Below are 18,412 nucleotides of genomic sequence, written 5' to 3'. Positions count from 1 at the left end.
ATGACCTCTGGCCACCTGGTGGTACGGACCATTAAGGTAAAGAGGTAAGTGAAACTGCGGGACAGGGGAAGAGGACTAACAGGGTCAATATTGACATGGTCTAACCCTCGCTCAATGACCTCAAAAGATGTGAATGGCATCTGAACATGATGGTTAATTTTCGTCCATTGGGACTCCACACAAGCTGCTGTCCAATAATGCATGTCCCTTCTGAGGTCGTGCCAAACAAACTTTGGTGCAACCAGTTTCTGTGAGGCCTTCCGGGCCGGATGGACGAGGCCACATATGGAGTTGAAAACAGTCCGTCTCCAGTTTGCGGGCATGATGGGGCGAGGGCGATCGGTTGAGACATCGCACGGGTGAGAAACCCCAGCTTCCCTGAACGTAATGTCAGCCAGCTGCAGGCCCTTCAGTGCTGTTCAGTAAGCTGGGACCTCTGGGTCAGTAACCTGGTGGATTGCCATGCCAGCACAGGCAACTCCTATGTGAACGGCCTCAATGGCTGGCCATGTGAGACAATCAGCGTTGGCATTTTTTTTCCCCTAGTTACGTTGAATATCAGTTGTGAACTCACGTACGTAGGGCAGGTGGTGTAGTTACCATGCAGACCAAGGCTCTGATATTTTGACCATTTTGTGCAAGAGATGTTTGTGGTTAATGAATGCTGTGAAATGGTGACCCTCCAGAAGAAAATGAAAATGGCGAACAGCCAGATAGAGACTGGGAAAATCACGGTCGAACGCGCTGTGCTTCCTTTCAGGGGGTGGAGCTGCTGACTGAAGGAGGTGAGCATCTGACACTCTCCTCCCACCAGCTGTTCGCACACAGCACCCACAGCACCGCCTGAGACGTCAGTAGCAATGGCTATGGATATGCAGGGAACCGGATGCGCATTAGGGTCGCATTAGAAAGTGCACATGTGGTAACACCAAATGCCCTGGTTATGTCTGCTGATGAGTTAAGCACTTGATTTGGGGTATTGCCTTGAAGTGCACTATACAGGGGGAGCATAATGTAGTGCAGAAAATCTAAAGCAGTGGGTACTTTACATGGGAGGGATTTCCTACCCTCTCTGGAGATGCGATGGCCAAGGAAGTCAGTGGTTGACAACTCAACCTGGCATTTAGCAGGCTTAATAATCAATCTGTGTTGGCTTAAGCGCTGGAAAAGTGTGCGGAGGTTCAGATTGGGATGCACTGGGGACAGGTAAAGAAAAAGAAAATCTCAGCCTTTAAATATGGAGTCCATCAGCTGTTGGAAACACAAAGTACACTGCAGATGCTGTGGTCAAATCAAGATATACAAAAAAGCTGGATGAACTCAGACTGACTGAGTCCTGACGAAGGGTCTCGACCCAAAACGTTGACTGCTTCTTTCAATGGATGCTGCTGGACCTGCTGAGTTCAACCAGCTTTTTCGTAAGCCGTTGGAAAGTCTCTGCTGCATTTTTCAGTCCAAACTTCACGTGCAGAAACACAAAGAGTCCAAACAGGGCTATCACAGCTGTTTTGGGAATGTCCACTGAGTAACTAGATCGACTTTGGGAAAAATTAACTTTTCGGCTAAATGTGCTGAAAGATCTTGGATGTGTGGCACTTTGTAACAATTGGTGGTAGTGGCCTTGTTCAAGCATTGGTAATCTCCACTTGAGGGGGCAACCACTATCAAATTTAGGGATCAGATGGAAGGTGAAGCCCAGGGGCTACTTGAACAGCATACAATGCTGAGTTTCTCCATATTGGCAAACACAGCCATCACGGTTGCCAGCTTTTCTGGGTTCAATCTACACGTGGAGGCTTGGACTGTTGGGACCAGTTGAGGGAATATGGTGTTTGACACCATGTTTTTTGACTGTAGTGGAGAATGTAGGCTTGGTGAGGTTTGGGAATTCACCCAACATCGTGCAAACTTATATGTGGTGGTGCATGCACTTGGCAGAAGCATTGTGGGGAACTTACTGTGGGAGCTGGGTAACTACCTAAGGCCCTTGACATCCACAAGCCGGCAGTTCTTACGATTGACTAATAGTCCTTGGGTACACAGGAAATCTGCACCGAGCAGAGGTCGAGCCTCTTTAGTCAGGATGAAGTCCTATGGTTAACGTCACCCATTGAAGCATAGCGTCACCCATCGTGTCCTGTGAGAATGGATCCTGCTGCCGTTGGCGGCCTCCAGTGAGGTTTCATCATTCTTTGTCTTCTCACCAATAGGCCATGCCATTGAGTAGCTGTATCACATCAGAAGGGTCACCCTGAAATGGTGTTTGTAATGAACAGTCGATGCCCCTAGCAATTGGAACCCATGGTGTTCACAGATTTCTGATATCCCGATGTGCTGGCACTGTTGGAGTGCAAGGCGATTGGCAATTCCTCGCATTCGTTCCAAAGCAAGTGTGGTAAAAGCACAGACACGGTGTAGTCTATTTCCTGGTGTTGGGGGCCTTGCTGACCAGGCTTATTGAGGTAGGGAAAGGTGGAGGAATGATGCACCACTGCCTAGGTGACTGGAGATTATCAGCCATTTTAAAAAGTTCCCTGTAATCCTTCATGGGTGCATCAGCAGGGGCTATGAGAACTTGGACAGAAATATGCTGCAGGAAGAGTTCTTTAAACATAGTATAAAGATGGTGATTTCGCAGGAGAGACAGGACATGATCCATTAGCCCGGAAGGTCTAACGATGCTGAGACTGGGTAGGGAGAGCAATTGTTTGGTGTGCTCGGACTCTGATAGTCCAAAAGTCTGTAAAAGTTGAGTTTTCAGCGATTGGTATTTATGGTGTACAGGTGGGGGTTCAAGCAGACTCACAACTCTCCCAGTCGTGGAATTGCTGAGTGATGCTACCACATCGTAGAATTTGGTGTCACTGGCAGTAATTTCTCACAGAATGAATTAGGCCTCTGCTTGTACAAACCAAGTGACAGCAGTTTGCTCCAAAAACTTTGACAATTTCAAAGCAAATTTGATGGCCAACATGTTCAATAACTCTGGAATTGTCTTAGAGCATTGGGGTCACTAATGTAGGTTTCCACAAATAAAATGTAGTGAGGTGTTCTATATTTAATGAAACCGGTAACGCATTTTACTGAACTCCAAAACCTAAACACAAAAGTGCACTAAAAATCCTTACGTAACAATATGATCTCCTCAGACCAGCCTCTTAAACTGAAAACCCAGCTCAATGTCGGTGGTTTTCAATTATGTACATTCCTCCCAATTATGTTACTCCACAATCATAGCCGTTATGTGCAATGGCCATTTCCAAAGCAAAATTCTAATAAATTCCACAGAACTGAACTTTGAAAGTGAAGATCAGCACAGATTTGCTGCTGTCTCCTGGACATGTGTGGACAGACAATCTCCAACTCACTACATCATTGTTTTATAGTCAAAGATTCATATTCCAGGATTCAATGTCAGCACAGAAATCCTTCAATTGGTCCCATCAGCTTTACAGAACAAGGTGCTCCTAGTCTTATTGTGAAATTTCAACAGAGGTTGCATGCTGCACCCTAAAGACCTGATTTAAGGGGATATAACACTGCAGTGAGAAGTATGTGAATGATGTCTGGAAACGATCTGTCAAGCTAAGGTGAATAGTGTACAGAATTGTTGGAGTCATTTTTCCAATGAGTACATTTCACTTGGAAATGATCATTCATAGTAATTTGCCCCAGGCACAGTTGCAAATTTCTGAGCAAATTGTGCGTTTGAAATGTCCGGTGATATATTGAATTTCCCAGCTGAAGTACTAAACTCTCCAAAACTTTAAACTTGTTCTGAATCTGTAACAGAACTTATACTGTAATTCCCCTGAACCTCTTCAGCTTGTTTGAAAAGCAAATTTCCAACACTCTGGTGTCCAGCTCACTGCAGAAATATAGAGATACAGTAAATAGTCAAACTGAATAAACTAAATGACAGACAAACCACTTGAGTTCTCATTCTGTTTTACCAGCTGATGGGAAAGAGCTGTAAGCTGAGACCTGACCGAATACCTTGGATCCTCAAATGCAATGGTTCACTCTGTGGTTGCACATCCCCTGTGAAGAGCTGGAAACAAAGCAGCGCCTGGTCGACAGTAAAAATCACACGGGAGTGAATGAGGATTTTGTCCATGCTGTGAGTTGTGATCATCGAGAATGCACTGTTTGAAACTGAGGCTTGAAATGGATTACCCGTCAGTTTCAAAAGAGAATCATAAAAAGTTTCAACAGAAAACTCAAAAAAGAAATAACACTGCATTCTCGGGGCAAGACATGATTGAAGGTTTAGATGATATGGAGGCAAAGTAGGAGTAGAGGTTGGCAAAGTTGACTGGCAGCGGTGTAGTAATAAAGCTTCCATCACAGCATATGAAATACATTCATATTTTGATTCACCAATGTCCAAGAATAAACAAATCTATAAAGTGCTGCCCAAGAGTCTACAAAAATTTGTACTCTTTTGTTGTTTGGCTGAAATTCTTTGCTCCCCTTATGACAATATTGTTGATCATTTCCAAAGCTTTCCTCTGCATTCCAAATCAGTGTATTGAAGTACATGCTCAGAGCTATGACTGAAAAAATGTTATATTTAACTAATTTCTATTGTTAGGGTGTATGTTGTGTCGTCAGAGGGTAGTGCCTCTGGTGAAGAGGCTTGCTGTGTCCATTCTGAGGCAGTTCTCTCACCTTAGGTCTCCATTCAGCTCTCAGCACTCACCTGTGGCACCAGGTAGATGTCTGCATGTTCTATACACCTCAGTACATCGCTTCGACGGGCAGACTAAACCAGGTGAGGGCAGCCGGTGGGCCTCATACCCCATCAGATTAAAATCATACCTGTCCAAGCATGCACAGTCTGCTCCAGCAGACAGGACATATGAAATTAATTGAGCGATCAAATGTCCAGGAAGGCAGTTCTGCAGCATGTTGTGGAGAACGAGGAGCATGACGAGGCACAGAAGGAGTCACATTCCCAAGGCACATCATGATATTCTCTGCTTGGCTGGATGGCTGGAGTTCCAACATCTCTCAATAAGTTTAACTCTATCAAAGCATTTTTCTTGGTTGGCAGATTAGCAATCTTCTGAAATGTTCATTCAAAGCTTTGATACATAGTGGTTACAGTGTGTATCATCGACAAAAACACACTGCAGGTACTTGCCCAGGCTGCTCTGATAATATTTCCCAAAGGACAGGGGAACATTTCCATCTGTAGCTTCCCCTCTACATCTCTTAGCTCACTGATTTGGAAACCTATCACTTGTCCTTCATCGCCACTGGGTTTAAATCCTGAAACTCCCTGCCAACAGCTTTGTTGGAGAACGTCACTAGATTGCAGGGATTTGGAAAACTGTTCACCTCCATTTTCTCTAGGGTAGTCAGGGAAGGGTATTAAATGCTGGCCTTGCCAATAACACTAAGTCATGAGAAAAGAATACATTTTTAAAAAGTTATTCAATCATCGAAGTGTACAGTGAAATGCATCATTTGCGACAGCAACCAACACAGTCCGAGGATGTGCTGTGGTCTGTCTGCAAACGTTATCATGCTTCCAGTGCCAGCATAGCATGCCCACAACGTACTCACCTGTAGGTCTTTGGAATGTGGGAGGAACCCAGAGAACCAGGAGGAAACCACGATAATGAGGAGAATATACAAGTTTGTTAAAACAGTGTGGGTATTGAACCTGAATCACTGGTGCTGTATTGCATTACACTAACACCTATGCTACTGTACGGCCCCAGAATCTGCAGCTGGATACTAAAAGAAATTTTGTTGAAACATCTCTATGACAGACACAATCTCCCGGTCCCTGCAGAGAGCCCGATTCAAAAGCTCAGGTGTTTGCACCTCCTCTCTCCTCTCTCATCGGTTTCCTCTGGCTGCCTTCATTTCCTCACACATCACAAAACTGTGCAGATTGGTAAATTGCAAATTGTCCCTGACGTGTAAATTTTGGTAAAACTCAGGACATATCTCGGGCTGCAACTTTTTGAAACTCTGGAATGATCGCTAGCATAGAATGAAAAAGGCTGATTTACTGCTTTGTACAATTAAATTGCCTGCTGTAAAACAAAAACAATCACTGGATCACTGACAAGTCTCATATCCTCAGGTGCTTTTTCAGCATTCACGGGATGTATGTTGTTTTCTGCTGACCTCAGGTTTGCATCATTTACATTACAAAGGCCTTGCTGGAAAAGCCTTTCTGTCCAGTAGATAAATACCCAGTTACAGTTCCATGTAGTCAGTTGGTTATCGACCATACACCACAATGGGAAAGGCAAGACCACTTTTCATTTTGTGAATTATATTGTAACCATCATTCGTTCCCAGTCTGATTTAAGCAATTTATTTCTTCCCACAGATCATCTTCTACGAGGACAGGAACTTCCAGGGTCGGCACTATGAGTGCAGCTCCGACTGTGCTGACCTCTCCCCTTACTTCAGCCGCTGTAACTCCATCCGTGTTGAGAGTGACTGGTGGGTGTTGTACGAGAGACCCAACTACATGGGATACCAGTATGTCCTGAGCAGGGGAGAGTATCCTGACTACCAGCGCTGGATGGGATTCAATGACTGTGTCAAGTCCTGTCGCAGTTACCCACCTGTAAGTTGCTGTTGGTGACTGAGGTATTCCAAGCCAATTGACACACTGCTAGGAAATGGCTGACATTTGCAATAATTACACTTGTCCACAAGCTCTTTCGCTGAAATGTTGTGCTGATTTGAATGCTAGAGTTAGCTGCTGACATTTGGAGACAAGTTTGGAGACAGTAGATATTTGTTAAATGAGTCAACAGAAAGGACATTGGTGCAGGAAATGAGTGAATCTGGTGTGAGGGATGAATGTCAGAGTCCTTTTGACAGACAGAGCTGTATCCGTGATTGCGAGGGCACTGGGTAAAGAATTGGAATCAGAATCAGGTTTATTATCACTGACATATGCATCATTGGCTTTGATGCGGGAACTATATGAATGTCCACGCACAGTTTTTTTAAATTTTATGTTTTCTCCTGTTAGCCATTTCTGCCTTGAGAAAAATTCTCTGACTGTGCACTTTTATCTATTCCTCTTAACATCTCATAAGAGATAAGAAGGATTGGACAGAAAATAATTTTGACTATTAAGGTTTCAATGGGACGAATGGCCTCTTTTCACGAATTTGTGTGGTTTTTCATTCATACTAAAACATCCTCCTTATTCACTGAATCAGGCCGCTGGTGGTCTGAATTACAAAATCCTACGTTTTTAATTGCATGGTATCAGAGAACCACAGTGAGGTTAAAGCATGGAGTGAGGCTGTTTGGCCCGTTGAATCCATGTTCGCTCAATGTTGAAGCAATCTGCCCTCTCCCATAAGTTGCAATTTTTTTCAAAATCATCTGGTCAGGTAATAAGAACCAATAAAATAAGTCAGGCTGTAGCTGATACCCAGGTTGAAATACGGGATGGCTGTATTATTGTTTCCAACAATCACACCCTGTGTAGACTTAAATTTACAGCTCTGACAGAGAGGTAGTGAGGAATGAGGAATCTGAAAATGCTCAAAACAATTTGCATTTTTTGCATTAGTAATTCAACCTATTTACAGACACAGACCAGCACCTACTGTATGTACATTTATCATAGTTACCATCATGCTAATACACAAGTTTTACATTAATTACATTATGTTATCTCTAGTGGAACTAAATTCTGTAAACTTTGTTCTTTTTGTTAATACTGTCTTAGGAACATAGAAAATAGGTGCAAGAGTAGGCCATTCGGCCCTTTGAGCCTGCTCCGCCATTCAGTATGATCATGGCTGATCATCCAACTCAGAACCCTGTACCTGCTTTCTCTCCATACCCCCGATCCCTTTAGCCACAAGGGCCATATCTAACTTCATCTTAAATATAGCCAATGAACCGGCCTCAACTGTTTCCTGTGGCAGAGAATTCCACAGATTCACCACTCTCTGCGTGAAGAAGTTTCTCCTCATCTCGGTCCTAAAAGGCTTCCCCTTTATCTTTAAACTGTGACCCCTCGTTCTGAACTTCCCCAACATCGGAAACAATCTTCCTGCATCTAGCCTGTCCAATCCTCTTAGAATTTTATACGTTTCAATAAGATCCCCCCTCAAACTTCTATATTCCAGTGAGTATAAGCCTAGTCGATCCAGTCTTTCTTCATATGAAAGTCCTGCCATCTCAGGAATCAATCTGGTGAACCTTCTCTGTACTCTCTCTATGGCAAGAATGTCTTTCCTCAGATTAGGGGACCAAAACTGCACACAATACTCTAGGTGCGGTCTCACCAATGCCTTGTACAACTGCAGTAGAACCTCCCTGCTCCTGTACTCGAATCCTTTTGCTATGAATGCCAACATAACATTTGCCCTTTTCACTGCCTGCTGTACCTGCATGCCCACGTTCAATGATTGGTGTACAATGACACCCAGGTCTCGTTGCACCTCCCCTTTTCCTAATCGGCCACCATTCAGATAATAATCTGTTTTCCTGTTCTTGCAACTAAAGTGGATAACCTCACATTTATCCACATTAAATTGCATCTGCCATGGATTTGCCCACTCACCTAACCTATCCAAGTCACCCCGCATCCTCTTAGCATCCTCCTCACAGCTAACACTGCTGCCCAGCTTCGTGTTATTCACAAACTTGGAGATGCTGCATTTAATTCCCTTGTCTAAATCATTAATATATATTGTAAACAACTGGGATCCCAGCACTGAGCCTTGGGGTACCCCACTAGTCACTGCCTGCCATTCTGAAAAGGTCCCGTTTACTCCCGCTCTTTGCTTCCTGTCTGCCAACCACTTCTCTATCCACAACAATAACATACCCCCAATACCGTGTGCTTTAAGTTTGCACAGTAATCTCCTGTGTGGGACCTTGTCAAAAGCCTTTTGAAAATCCAAATATACCACATCCACTGGCTCTCCCCTATCCACTCTACTAGTTACATCTTCAAAAAATTCTATAAGTTTGGTCAGACATGATTTTCCTTGCACAAATCCATGCTGACTTTGTCCGATGATTTCACTGCTTTCCAAATGTGCTGTTATCACATCTTTGATAACTGACTCTAGCATTTTTCCACCACCGATGTCAGGCTATAATTCCCCAGTTTTTCTCTCCCTCCTTTTTAAGAAAGTGGGGTTACATTAGCCACCCTCCAATCCTCAGGAACTAATCCAGAATCTAAGGAGTTTTGAAAAATTATCAGTAATGCATCCACTATATCTTGGGCTACTTCCTTAAGCAGTCTGGGATGCTGACCATCTGGCCCTGGGGATTTATCTGCCTTTTATCCCTTCAATTTACCAAACACCACTTCCCCACTAACATGTATTTCCCTCAGTTCCTCCATCTCACTAGACCCTTGGTCCCCTACTATTTCCCAAAGATTATTTATGTCCTCCTTAGTAAAGACAGAACCAAAGTAGTTATTCAGTTGGTCTGTCATGTCCTTGTTCCCCGTGATCAATTCAGCTGTTTCAGACTGTAAGGGACCTACATTTGTCTTGACCAATCTTTTTCTTTTCACATATCTATAAAAGCTTTTACAGTCAGTTTTTATGTTCCCTGCCAGCTTTCTCTCATAATCTTTTTTCCCTTTCCTAATTAATCCCTTTGTCCTCCTCTGCTGGACTCTGAATTTCTCCCAGTCCTCAGGTATGCCACTTTTTCTGGCTAATTTGTATGTTTCTTCTTTGGACTTGATACTATCCTTGATTACCCTTGTCAGCCATGGGTGCACTACCTTCCCTGGTTTATTCTTTTGCCAAACTGGGATGAACAATTGTTGTAATTCATCCATGCGATCTTTAAATGCTTGCCATTGCATACCCTTTAAGTATTATTTGCCAGTCTATCTTAGCTAATTCACGTCTCATACCTTCAAAGTTACCCTTCTTTAAGTTCAGAACCTTTGTTCCTGAATTAACTATGTCACTCTCCATCTTAATGAAGAATTCCACCATATTATGGTCACTCTTACCCAAGGGGCCTCGCTCGACAAGATTGCTAACTAACCCTTCCTCATTGCTCAATACCCAATCTAGGATGGCCTGCTCCCTAGTTGGTTCCTCGACATGTTGTTTCAGAAAACCATCCCGCATACATTCCAAGAAATCCTCAACCTCAGCACCCTTACCAATTTGGTTCACCCAATCTATATGTAGATTGAAGTCACCCATTATAACTACTGTTCCTTTATTGAACGCATTTCTAATTTCCCGTTTAATGCCATCCCCAACCTCACTACTACTGTTCGGTGGCCTGTACACAACTCCCACCAGTGTTTTCTGCCCCTTAGTGTTATGCAGCTCTACCCATATCGATTCCACATCCTCCAGGCAAATGTCCTTCTTTTCTATTGCATTAATCTCCTCTCCAACCAGCAATGCTACCCCACCTCCTTTTCTTTCCTGTCTATCCCTCCTGAATATTGAATATCCCTGGATGTTGAGCTCCCATCCTTGGTCACCCTGGAGCCATGTCTCTGTGATCCCAACTATATCATATTCATTAATGACTATCTGCACATTCAATTCATCTATCTTGTTACAAATGCTCCTCGCATTGACACAAAAAGCCTTCAGGCTTGTTTTTACAACACTCTTAGCCGTTGTACAATTATGTTGAAAAGTGGCCTTTTTTGATTTTTGCCCTGGATTTGCCTGTCCGACACTTTTACTTTTCACCTTACTACTTTTTGTATCTACCCTCATTTTACACCCCTCTGTCTCTCTGCACTTGTCTTCAGAAATCCAGAACAAGTTCTTCAACCAGGTATTACATTTTATCGATACGCATCTAATTCAGAAACACAATTATGACATTATTTATGTAATATATACTTTCATGTAATTATATTGAGCATACTTTAATATCCTTAAATATCTTTCATGAGATCAACAACCAAATTTTTTTTAGTATTCATGAAACTGTAATGTTCTTAGCTGCCTCCTGTAGAAATAGTGAACTTCCTCAATCTTAAATCATGATAGTCTTGAAATATAATTAATTATTGATAATTCTGAGGACTGGTACAACTGCATGTATATATAAAGTCTGTGATAATTATATGCATTTTGACATGACTATACTGCATTAAGGACACATAAAATCCTTTATTCCAGCACCGAGGGGGCACCTACATGATGAAGATTTATGAGAAGCCTGAATTTGCAGGACAGATGATGGAATTCATGGACGACTGTCCCTCTCTCTATGATCGTTTCTGTTACCGTGACATCCACTCCTGTCAGGTGATGGATGGTTACTGGATCTTCTATGAACATCCCAACTACAGAGGCCGACAGTACTTCCTGAGACCCGGGGAGTACAGGAGATACAGTGACTGGGGAGGCTCCAGCTCAACTGTTGGGTCCTTCAGGCGCATGAGGGACTTCTAGTTGACTCTCAATAATCAGCATATTATTCTAAGAACATACTTCAGAAAATAAAATAAGCTTTGCATGATAATTGTCATTGTAATTCATTTATTTTCATGCTGTTGTAACATTGTTTAAAACATACAAAATAACATTAGTACCTGAGTCCTGTGTGGTGGCTTTGACCCATATCGGCCTTAACTCAGGATTATTTCTCATTTTAGTTGCTATCATTGTGGAGATAATTTTTATCCAGAGGCATGCTGAATATGTAATTCATTATTGATCAGGTCATCTTCTCCTATTGAGAGGATAGTGATAAATTGTCACACCTCTGTGGATTCCTGCTCTTATAGAGAGATACAACGTGGAAACAGGCCCTTTGGCCCATTGAGTCAGGGCTGAACATTAACTACCCACTTACACTAATCCTTCATTGATAATATTTTTAAAAATCACCACATATTCTCATCACTTCTCCAAATTGTAGTCACCGACACACAAAGAACAACATACAATGGTCGATTTACCCACCAGATGGCTTTTCTCTGCAGATCAAGAACAAAACCAGACACCTAGAAAGAAAACATGGGCTTGCAGTGAGAATGTGGAAGTCCTATATAGACATCACTTTAGGTTGCTGACATTGTGAGGCGGTGGTTCTACTACCTGCACCGCTACGCTGCCTCTTCCCGCCTGTTGCAAACTGGACACGTACCATCCATTTTTGAGATGATTACAGCCTAAAGACAAAGGTGCCGACAATAATATCGTTAACCCTTTTCCATAATAATGTTTCCTTCACAAACAAATTCTGACAATGTGAATGGACACTTCCAATTCCAAGCAATTTAATTTGGATTACGATTTGTGAGGGATAAATGCAGTTTGGAAGCTTACATTGACAGCTGTCCATCTTGCAAATGACCTTGAACTTAGAGGGGAGGCAGCCAGTATAAGATGGACTGGAGAAAGGGATGGCAGGTATGTAGATCCAGGTGAAATGATGAGTGAAAGTCCTAAGGATTTCTTGTGTGAGTGGTGATGGGGAGTGTTCAAAGGAATTCAGAAAGTTAAAGTGTAAGAACACTAGTAATAGTGATGTGAGTAACCAGACTGTGAGGAGGGTAGACATCCAACTAGAGATTGAGTAGGGGAAAAAGGAAAACATCCCAAAGTGAAGGTCCAGAGGTTTCCCTCTTTCATCGCTCCCTTCTCACCTTCCTTCCTCCTCATTTTCCAGCATCTGCAACCTTTATATCTCCGCATATCATGTCATCCTCTATCTCTCACTCCTCGATCCCCCATCCAGTATTTCCCACTCTCTCCTTGTCTGTTTATACGCATCAGCCTCCAGCCATTCTCTCGCAACCTTCACCCTGACCTTCCCCATACATGGTTCCATAAACCTGTCATCCCTTTTCCCACCTCGTTACACCAGTTGCCTGCCAGCCCCCGCCTCATCCCACTACTTCCCCTCTATTTTTTGGCTATCTCTCTCTTACATTCTTGTTCCTGATGCAAGGCCTGGAGCTAAAACATTGACCACCCTTTTGCCTCCACAGGAAAACCCCAACACCCAGCCAGTCAATGCTAAATCAACCACTTTCCTCTATGAACTTCTCTTGTGAGTTGGACAGGAAATGCTGATGTCAGTATTAAATGTACATTAGGCAGCTAGACTGGGACCTGATTACTGTGTCAGGAATTAATGTGAAGGCAGAGCTAGCACGTAACCTCCAGATGAAATACTAAGCAATCTGAGGTGTCAGCTCATTCGCTAAACCAAGGTGCATCCTACAGAAAGCAGTGGACTGAAAACAATTTTTTGTATACTACAATAATCAAAGCCTATAATGACCAGCCAACAAAACTGCAATTGGTGGAAATGAAATTTCCATATCCCTCTGCAGATGCTGTCTGCCCCTCTGAGTTCCTTCAGCAAATTGTTGTTTAATGAAGAAAGTGGATGAGCTTGGGAGGAGCGAAGAAAGAGCAAAGGACAGAAACATTGGCGGAGTCAGTTCCAGACCAGTAAATAGTAATAACAATGAAGGCACAGGAAATACAGCAATCATAGGCCATTCTCATCTACAAAGACAGAGAAAATCAAGTTAGCTATTACAGTAGAGAGGAAGAATTTATAGAGAGTAAGTCCCTCACCCTATCATTCTTCTAAATTCCAGCATGTACAAGCCAGGACAATGCAAGCCTCCTCACGTGACAAGCCTTTGAACCCTCTCCAGTGTCAGCACATTGTTTCTTACTGTATATATAATATCCACAGTATATTATATGCATTTTTGACATGATTATATTAAGAATGCATTAAAATAATTTATTTCAGTACTGAGGAGGTAACTACAAAGATGAGAATTTACCAGAGGGCTGTTGACTATTTATCCATGGTACTAGAAGAGCAAACTCACTACACAAACTGTAATTAATGGACGCTTTTCTAATTTATAACACTGAAATAGGGGATCGCCGTTGGCCAGGTGATCAATCCTTTCTTCCTTCAGTCTCTGGTGTGCGGATCCTTCCTGCAATGGTAGATCTCTTGATAGTACACTTGAAGAGCCCCCTTTTATATTCGTTCCATACCAATAGAGCTCTTAAAGATAGCGGAGTCAAGGGATATGGGGGGAAGGCAGGAATGGGGTACTGATTGTGGATGATCAGCCCCGATCACATTGAATGGTGGTGCTGGCTCGAAGGGCCGAATGGCCTACTCCCGCACCTATTGTCTATTGTGTATTGTCTAATTCAAATATCGCATTTCAGTGTCATTGGCTGTAGGTCAAGTGTCTGACATTTAACACCTTTTTATTGGCTCTGCTCTCGGCTCGCATCCATTTATTGCCCTCTTCCCAGCAAGTGACAATCAATAATTTATTGCTCTTTGTTCTCTTCAGTAACCAGCTCGACTCACTCCAAGGAGGCACCAGCCCCAGCATTCAGAAACCTGCATGTTATATTATATCAAAACTGCTCACAAATTAATTCTTATTTGGAAATGATCTCTAATCCAGCAGATTACCTGAAGCAACATTATGTTTTCTTTAAAACACAGAAAGCAAAGCAACTTTATCGCACAAAATGGCAGTCTCCAACTCCGACTACATGGTAGGAACAAAGGCAATTGATCTGTCTGCTTCCACTGTCCTTGACGCATTTGAGTTTGATGTTTTCCTTCATATTTTATATCCTCCATGGTGAACAGGGCAGAGTTTGGGGTGAAAGGAAGATGATGGAATTCATGGACGACTGTCCCTCTGTCTATGATAGTTTCTGTTGCTGTGACATCCACTCCTGTCAGGTGATGGATGGTTACTGGATCTTCCATGAACATCCCAACTACAGAGGCCGACAGTACTAACTGAAATCTAGGAAGCCCAGGAAATACAGTGTCTGGGTCTTTCAACTGGGTCCCTCAGACACTTGAGGGACTTCTAGGCAGCTACTACAAAGCATAATGTTGTCTGGCGTAAGTTTTGGTGGACTCAGATAAAATGGACTTTAGTAAGTTATCAATTCTGTACTTTGAACTTTCTTGAACCCATATACAATCCTGTATAAGTTTCATTACAGTGAGTTAACAATTTATATTTGCAGATAATTTGGAATAAAGCATTCCTAGAAACTACTGTTCAAAAGAAAACAGAGATAAACTTTAATCTACTACATTTCTAAACCTCTTTGCAATTATGAGTTAGAAGATAAGATACACTTGAGTAGAAAGTCATTTCTGATCATGTTGGTTTTTGCAAATAAAACGAAGTGAGGTGTTTCATGTTTAATGAAGCCTGTAACATATTTTATTGAACTCCAAACCCTAAACACAAAAGAGTGCTAAAAATCCTTACGTGTTATCATCACATCAGACCAGCTTCTTAAAGTGAGACCCTAACTCATTGTCGGTGGTTGTGAATTGAATCATGTACATTTCTCCCAATTACATCACCCTACACAGGCCTCACCCCAGAATTCACTACAATCGGCATTGTGGGCCTTTCTGGAGCTCGGACGAGCCGCCCGGCTCAGTTCCTGTATTCCACAGGTGGAGGAACTGCAGGTGCCCCTGGCTTGTCCAGAGAAACATTGACACACTCATGGTCATGATGTGACGTCAGCGGCGTGGCAGCGAATACTCTAAATCTTGCTGGGCCGGTTTAAGATGATCTACTGAAATACAATCAGGTTTGCATCTCTTATCTCTGACAAAAGTCTTTTCTGCCTGTTCCAAAACATAGAACGAGCCTTCATAAGGGGGTCTATGAGATTGTTGTGTGTGTCATGGTGGACAAAAACAAACGAGGTGGAATATAGGTTACAGGAACCCAAAAGTGTTGTAAGTCATGATGGGAGGTCAGAATAGGTGAAAAGGAATTGAATGGAGGAGGGTGAAATGCTGTTGAGAGGCCAACGAGGCTGTGTGGCACCAGGAATGAAATCACATGGCACTTGCAACATTCATCCAGCATTCAAGTAAACTCACCTGTGGTGGTGCATATGCTTGGCAGATGCATTGTGGGGAACTTAACATAGGAACAGGGTAATAATCTATAGCTTTTGACATCCATAAACTGGCAATCGTAAGATTGACTAATAGTCCTAGGGCACACAGGAAATCTGCACCGAGTAGAGGTCGAGCCACCTTAGCCACGACAAAGTCCCATGTGTAAGGCCACCCATTGAAGCATAGCGTCACCCATCGTGTCCTGTGAGAATGGATCCCACTGCCGCTGGCGGGCTCCAGTGAGGTTTCGTCACTCTTTGTCTTCTCATCTAGGCCATGCCAGTGAGTAGCTATATCACGCCAGAAGGGTCACCCTGAAATGGTGTTTGTAATGAACAGTCGATGCCCCTAGCAATTGGAACCCATGGTGTCTCAGATCTCTGATATCCCGATGTGCTGGCACTGTTGGAGTGCAAGGCGATTGGCAACTCCTCGCATTTGTTCCAAAGCAAGTGTGGTAAAAGCACAGACACGGTGTAGTCTATTTCCTGGTGTTGTGGCCTTGCTGACCGGGCTTATTGAGGTAGGGAAAGGAGGAGGAATGATGTACCACTGCCTAGGTGACTGGAGATTATCAGCCATTTTAACAAGTTCCCGGTAATCCTTCATGGGTGCATCAGCGGGGGCTATGAGAACTTGGACAGAAATATGCTGCAGGAAGAGTTCTTTCAACATAGTATAAAGATGGTGATTTCGCAGGAGAGACAGGACATGATCCATTAGCCCGGATGGTCTAACGATGCTGAGACTGGGTAGGGAGAGCAATTGTTTGGTGTGCTCGGACTCTGATAGTCCAAAAGTCTGTAAAAGTTGAGTTTTCAGCGATTGGTATTTATGGTGTACAGGTGGGGGTTCAGGCAGACTCACAACTCTCCCAGTCGTGGAATTGCTGAGTGACGCTACCACATCGTAAAATTTGGTGTCACTGGCAGTAATTTCTCACAGAATGAATTAGGCCTCTGCTTGTACAAACCAAGCGATAGCATTTTGCTCCAAAAACTTCGACAATTTCAAAGCAACTTTGATGGCCAACATGTTCAATAACTCTGGAATTGTCCTAGAGCATTGGGGTCACTAATGTAGGTTTCCACAAATAAAATGTAGTGAGGTGTTCTATATTTAATGAAACCCGTAACGCATTTTACTGAACTCCAAAACCTAAACACAAAAGTGCACTAAAAATCCTTACGTAACAATATTATCACCTCAGTGTGGTGAACTACATATACCTGTCTGGACACGCGCCCCCCCCCCCCCCCCCCACCGCTGACTGCTCCTGTGGCTCCTCCCACTGACCCCGGTATAAAGGCGATTGGAGACACAGCCCCAGTCTTAGTCTCCAGGATGCAGTGTGGTGGTCAATTGCTGCTTGTTCTTTCTTCTAGCCAATAAAAGCCTATATCTCGCCTCGCGTCTCGGAGAGTTATTGATGGTGCATCAATTTTATTGGCTGGAAGTTTTAAAACATGGAAAGTATTTTACATCCAGAAAAATTAGACTTGGACCCCCAAGCCCCAGAAGCAGCTCTTGCCTTTGAACTCTGGCTTGCATGCTTCCAATCATACTTGGAAGCAATTCCAGTGACGGAGCCTGCCACAATGTACAAAATACTACTATCCAGAGTAAGTCCGAAAGTATTCTCCCTTATCAGGGACCTGCCGACCTACCAAGGGGCACTGGATGCCCTCAAAAGACAGTAACTACAGCCGGTGAATACCGTCAATGCAATACATCGCTTAGCGACGTGGCGACAGCGAACCAGTGAGTTGAGCGGGCAGTTTCTCCGAGCCCTACAGACACTCGTGCGAGCCTGCGACTGCAGAGGGCTGACGGCGGAACAACATGCGGAGCTGCTAGTATGAGACGCCTTCGTTACAGGGATCAGGTCAGTGTACGAGAGCCAGCGGCTGCTGGAAAATACCGAACTTACCTTACGCTCAGCGATTGAGACGGCCAACATGCTGGAGGCTGCTCTGCACAACGCTGACGCTGTCCAGCCGCGCGATCCCCCGCCGGAATTCACCACCGCCACTGCCAGTCATGAGTCCACGAACTCCCCGAAACCGACCACAGCTGCTGCCAGTCGCAAGTCCGCGCAGTGTTACTTCTGCAGGCTCGAAAAGCACCCCCAAAAACACTGCCCGGCCCGAGAAGCGACCTGCTCCAGCTGCGGGAAGAAGGGCCATTTCGCCAAGTCTGAATCACGAGCGGGGTCGGGCAGTGCTGCGTGTGAGGCATGGGGGCCGCCATCTTGCCTGCCCGGATGGGGGCGGCCATCTTTGTCGGCGCCACCTCACCCCACCCCTGACCCACCGGTGCTTACCGGGCACCAAGACGGCAGTTCAACTCTGGCCTCCGTAACCCTTGATCAAAGCGCCCCACACCAGCTTGCAAGGTCAATGATGGACATCCTGGTGGAGGGACACAGGACTAGCTGCCTGTTTGACACGGGCAGCACTGACAGTTTTATTGACACGGACACGGTGCAATGCTGCAGACTCATGAC

The 18,412-nt window shown here is 43.9% G+C and overlaps 1 protein-coding gene across 1 annotated transcript; it reads left to right on the top strand.

The window, feature by feature from the left end:
* Window positions 1–11,408, top strand: LOC132392108 (gamma-crystallin S-1-like). Its single transcript, XM_059965957.1, has 4 exons — window positions 1–44; window positions 1,675–1,693; window positions 6,353–6,595; window positions 11,133–11,408. The coding sequence occupies exons 1-4, from the start codon at window positions 1–3 to the stop codon at window positions 11,406–11,408; spliced, it is 582 nt and encodes a 193-aa protein (XP_059821940.1).
* Window positions 11,409–18,412: the final 7,004 nt, after the last annotated feature.

Source organism: Hypanus sabinus, chromosome 4 (genome assembly GCF_030144855.1).
Source record: "Hypanus sabinus isolate sHypSab1 chromosome 4, sHypSab1.hap1, whole genome shotgun sequence".
Lineage (NCBI taxonomy): Eukaryota > Metazoa > Chordata > Chondrichthyes > Myliobatiformes > Dasyatidae > Hypanus > Hypanus sabinus.
This window is presented reverse-complemented; position numbering and strand designations above follow the sequence as displayed.